General features: G+C 52.0%; 1 protein-coding gene across 1 annotated transcript in view; it reads right to left on the bottom strand.

Annotated features, from left to right (window-relative positions):
* PRCC (papillary renal cell carcinoma (translocation-associated)) overlaps positions 1–4,925 on the bottom strand; it is a gene marked incomplete at its 5' end in the record, with an annotated part of 7,331 nt that overhangs the window by 1,255 nt on the left and 1,151 nt on the right. Inside the window, 5 exons of the mRNA XM_009328282.1 lie at positions 121–186; positions 537–680; positions 1,602–1,697; positions 2,314–2,898; positions 3,342–3,389. Coding sequence (XP_009326557.1) covers positions 121–186; positions 537–680; positions 1,602–1,697; positions 2,314–2,898; positions 3,342–3,389 — 939 coding nt within the window. The remainder of the gene's footprint in view (positions 1–120; positions 187–536; positions 681–1,601; positions 1,698–2,313; positions 2,899–3,341; positions 3,390–4,925) is intronic.

Raw genomic sequence — 4,925 nt, 5'->3', positions numbered from 1 at the left:
GACAGCCCCCGGTCCCCGGCTGCTGAAAGAGCAGCTCCCCCAGCTCTGCCTCGTGCTGCCAAGCATCGAGCCCCGTAATTCCGCCCGGACCGGTTTCCACGCTAGAGGGAGGCCACTCACCTGATGGATCAGGTATGTGATCTGGTGTTTTCTCCTTTGCTGTCCCGTGGGTTGATCTCCTTTTTTCTAGAAAGCAAAAGCGGGTGAACTGTTAAGCCCGGGAAGATACTGACCCAGACAGCGAAACAAGACAAGAGCTTGCACAAGCCATTTCAAGAGGCAATATGAAAGAGCTCTGGGCAGATTCCTTAGGCTTGAAGCAGTTCCTGGCTGGTCTTTACCACCTGCATGCTGGGACTGTGTTTTGAGAAGCTCTACTGGTCTCTCACGTGTAATTATTTATACAACACGAGGGTCCCTGGTCCCCCGACCCTGGTGACTGCATAGCATCTAATACAGCTCCAGCTGCGGCCGCAACGGGAACCGAACAGAGGCCTCCAAAATCCCAGCCAGCGCTCCTCCCTTCCTGCCCGTACCTTGCTGAAGGATTTCATGGTCTTCTCCTCCGTTAAGGATTTGGTCAGCCACTGCTGGGCTCCACTCAGCTGATCGTCACCTTTGATATCCACGAAGTTGATCTCTTCCCTCCCCCGATTCCGCTTGCCTTGCAGACGTTTGAACTGAAAGAACAGAAACAACCGGAGTTACACACGCAGGTCACCTACCAACGCTAACCTGAAACAAGTAAAGGCAGGCGGGGTCTGAGCCTTAGCTCCCCAAGCATGGGACAGGCCACCTCAACAAACATTTTTCCAGCCAGGATTTTTTTTTCTTTAGGAGAGTTCTGCTTTGCTGTAGATCAGAATATCTTAAAACGACTTAGCGTGAAGGTTATAATCTCATTTTCCCATGCAGAAGGGAAAACAGAGTTTACTCTTGCTTTCAGTCTTGCTCAGGAGAAGACCCTCGGACCCCTGGGTCTCTCGCTTTAAGAGCTAGGAAGGCACCTGAAGTTTTGCTGCTAACACGCCCACCTCCCAGAACACAAATCCACCTCCAAAGCAAAGAGGTCGCTCGAAGAAGCGAGCGCCGGATGGGCTACCGTCTTCTGCAGCACCGACTAGCTCAGCTAACGAGGCTGGCAGTTTCTAGACTAGACCGACAACGGGAAAGGGATTTTGAAAACAGGTTTTTGAGCATTTGAAGTAAGTGGGGAATTCACCACCGTGCTAGAGGATGTACCGTGAAGGTATCTGAACGGTAGCTCATCTGCACCTCAGCAAGCAACGTCTTCACTCCACGCACCTCGTCTGCCCTAGATACCCTTCAGGAGAACGAGGCTGGGCTCGGTGGAAATAACAAACGTCACCTCCTCATAAAGCAAGCAAAGCCGTCTGGAGCAGTAGCCCAACAGACCGCTGGAAGGACACGGCCCGTGTCCGCCACACAGCGCTTAGACCCCATGGAACAACAACCCGGTCCAACTCGGCACGAAGCACAGGTCGTGCTGGCGGGGCAGGACTGCGGCTGCCAAGCAGGCCCTGTGTTCTAGCAGAGCTTAAACCCCAACGCCGCAGCGGGAGAGATAGCGAAGTGCCCACCGCTTCGTCGTCTATGAAGGAGGAGTCGGTGCTCATCTCCTGCGGCGGTGCCTGGGCTGGTTCCATCTCCTGGTAGTAGCCGCTGCTGTAGTAATCCTGTCAGCAAAAGGAAAACCAGCGTGTCACGAGAGCGAAGCAAGATCGATCCTGGAGCAACCACATACGGAGGCCCCGAGACGGAGCGCCGAATCGCGTACCTCACCCCGTGAGCTGCTGCTTTTTCACCTAGAGGGATTTCACTCAGCCTCCGGGGAGAACAGTACGTTACGCGTGTACCTCCTCCTAAGGCTGCCCGAAGCAGTCATTAATCACACCTCATCACTCTGGCACTACTGAAGAGTACAGGGCATTTTTTCAGAGGTACTCAACAACAAATACCTCGCTGAATTACTAGAAACAACCTGGCTTCAGACATCAGCTCTGGCGAGCCCTGACTCTGCAGCCTGACAACGGCGAGGGCAGTTGCGCAGGGGCATTTTAAAACGAGTGCAGCTATTAAACATTTATCCAGCAAAGAGCATCCACGGCTCTCGTGCCAGCGGCATCCTGTCGTGCTAAGTGCTGTGGATCTCTGCTCCTTGTCGCAGCTGGCTCAGACGGGTCAGATTCCCGCAAGGCGCAGCCTGCTCCAGTAACTGATTCGGAGCCCCTCGCCCCAGACGCCTTCTCAGAGCGGCACCGTCAAGCTTCACCTCCCAGTCAGTGAACCCACCTGGTAATATGCACCAGCCACGCCGGCCTCGCTGTAGGCAGGGAACTGGCTGTACGGCTGGCTGCCGTAGTCTTCTCCGGGTTTGGGCGCCCAGCTGTGCTGAGCACCGCTGGAGCCCGCGGCCGTCTTGAACTCCAGAGGGGCGTTAGCAGCAGCGTCCTGGAATTGGGGCTCTGTCTCTGTCCCGGGCGGTGGGTCCTCCGACACCACCGTGCCAGAGTACATGTACGTCTCGGCACCCACGACGCTGGGCTCGTTCCTGTCAGACAAGGAGAAGTAGTTCTCTGGCTTGACCTCTTCGTCGCTGTCGTCCTCTTCCTGCGTGATCTGCTTGGTTACCTGCAGGGCAGCGCTCTTCGCAGCAGCTTTGATAGCAGACGGAGAAGGAGTTGTGGGCACCGCCGGCTTGGACAGAGGTTTTGTTTTGGAGGAAGAGGTCGGGGCCTTAGCGGGCTTTGAGTCGGAGGCGTTTTCTCCCGCTTTCCTCGAGAAAGCGTAGGGCAAAAGTAACCGATTGGTCTCTTTCACTGTCAAATTTTTGGGTTGAGGAAGCAAAGCGGACAAGCCAGAGCCCTCGCCGCGTCCCTGGTGAGTTTCGTGCAGGGCAAATGGTTCACAGAAAGAAGAGAAATGAGTGAGACGCTTTCGTTTTCCTGACTCCCTGCCAATTATCTCCTCCAATTCAAACAACATTAATGGGTTTCCCATTGCTCAGCGCAATCGTTTGCTACCTCGAACGCGCTGCAGGGCTTTCTTGCACAAAAGGCCAGCGGGACTTTTAAGGGGCGGGGGGGGACGACGGGGGACTTGCCAACTTCCCAAATTAATGCCTATTTTTCTGAGATTTAAATTTATGAAATTGCCCAAAAAAAGGGACTTGACATCCCAGGGGATTTCAGGAATTTTATACGCTAAAAGCCACGCGCTAATCAGAGCGGCTGATTTACACTAGTGGAAGCCCAAGATCTGTCACAGTCAAATGCTTCTTCCCTGCGAAACTTGTTCAACTGAATATCCCAGGTATTTACCTGAAGAGTATTTTTCTTCTTTGCTGGTTCATCTTCCTCTGAATCTGACTGAGAAAGAAAAACAGAGCTTAGCACAACTTGAGATATCAAAATAAAAAAGCCCACCCACTATGCAATTTATTAATTTTCAGTTTGAACCAGCCAGAGAATCACGGTAACGCGGATCTGGATTTACGATCTGCCAAGAGCCGAGCTACAAAGCAACAGCGGGATGCGGTCAAGCTCTTTTCCACAGTCTTGCCGACGCATCCGTGTCAGGGCAAAGAGAGATAAAAGCCTGCCCTGGTTACTACTACGAGAGAGAAATGAACTGTCCACAGTGAAAGGAGGACCACAGTACTTGCCACAATATTTGGAGACAGCTGGGTCTGCCGCGGTCTGGGCGTCAGCATCGCCTCTTAAAAATCTTGTAAGAGCAAAACAATAGTCTCCCACTTGAGCTCATTTACGCAACTTACGGAACAAAAGCCGGGAGGGGAAGGATTCGCTAACCCAAAAGTCCAAATTTTCAAGGTGGCTTTTTAATGCTGCTCTGAAGCAGAGTGGGTGGGCAGAGAAACTCAGATTCTACATATTCGGCTCCTGCCAGAAATTAGCATTCAGAGAGCCAACAGCCCAGGCACGTTTTTATTTTTTTAATAAATCGCAGGAAAATAAACCTAAAACAAGGCAAAGAACACAAGCGGCGTAAGGTCAGCGCTCTCTTTCAAATTAACAGACAACTTTACGTTAATGGAAGGGAAGCACAAAACCACACAAAGCAAGGGTGTAAAAATTCCCTGCGGGGGTCCACAGGGAATTGTTCACAGTAACGCTGGAGCTGCTAAATATCCATTTAAAACTTGAGTAGAAAGTCCGGTCGTCCCTGGCATCAGAAAAGGCCTTTAACATCTTTATCATTTTATAGCTTTGCAGAGCACTTTAAGGAGATTACAGGAAACAAGGTCTTCTGCCAGTTTACTGTCTAAATTATAAAACAGGACAAAGACAAAGAACATGCATAAATAAAGGCAAGTCAAGAGTTGCCATAAAACCCGCGTGTTGCATTCGGGAGAGAGGAGATAAAGCAGACTGCCCAGGAGCGTCTCCGCAGGTGCAAACAAAAGGGATGGGAGGCGTTTTAAGGAAAAAAGAGGGAAGGAGCAAGGACCCGAGTCACAGGCCAAGGGGCTTCCAGGAATCCCGAACGGGAACCGCTCGGGCCAGCTCTGGTTTTAAGGTACTTCTTCTCCCTTCGAGGTTCATTCACTCGCTTTGACACTGACGACCTGCAGTCTTTCCGTTCAAAGCCAAAACGCTGGAACGCAGAGGGGGAGACAAAGGGGAGGAGCAAGCCTCCTTTCGTTTGAGCTTATTTCAGTAACCGTACAACCAGTGAGGAAGCGAGGAGCCCTAACATCTGCTTTATTGTGAAGTGCCTGTTCCAAAGCGCTGCAAGAAAGTGAGTAAGCAAGAAGCGGGTATGAGAGAATGGGCTATCCCTTCATCCGCTTGCCTAAAAGGGGAACCCGTACGTCCCACCGCCTGGCGCACCTCTGCCGTGTTTGGGAGCCGTGGCTTGAGGAGCTCTGGCTCCGGCATTTG

The sequence above is a fragment of the Pygoscelis adeliae genome, unplaced genomic scaffold (genome assembly GCF_000699105.1).
Source record: "Pygoscelis adeliae isolate BGI_AS28 unplaced genomic scaffold, ASM69910v1 Scaffold1537, whole genome shotgun sequence".
Taxonomy (NCBI): Eukaryota; Metazoa; Chordata; class Aves; order Sphenisciformes; family Spheniscidae; genus Pygoscelis; species Pygoscelis adeliae.
This window is presented reverse-complemented; position numbering and strand designations above follow the sequence as displayed.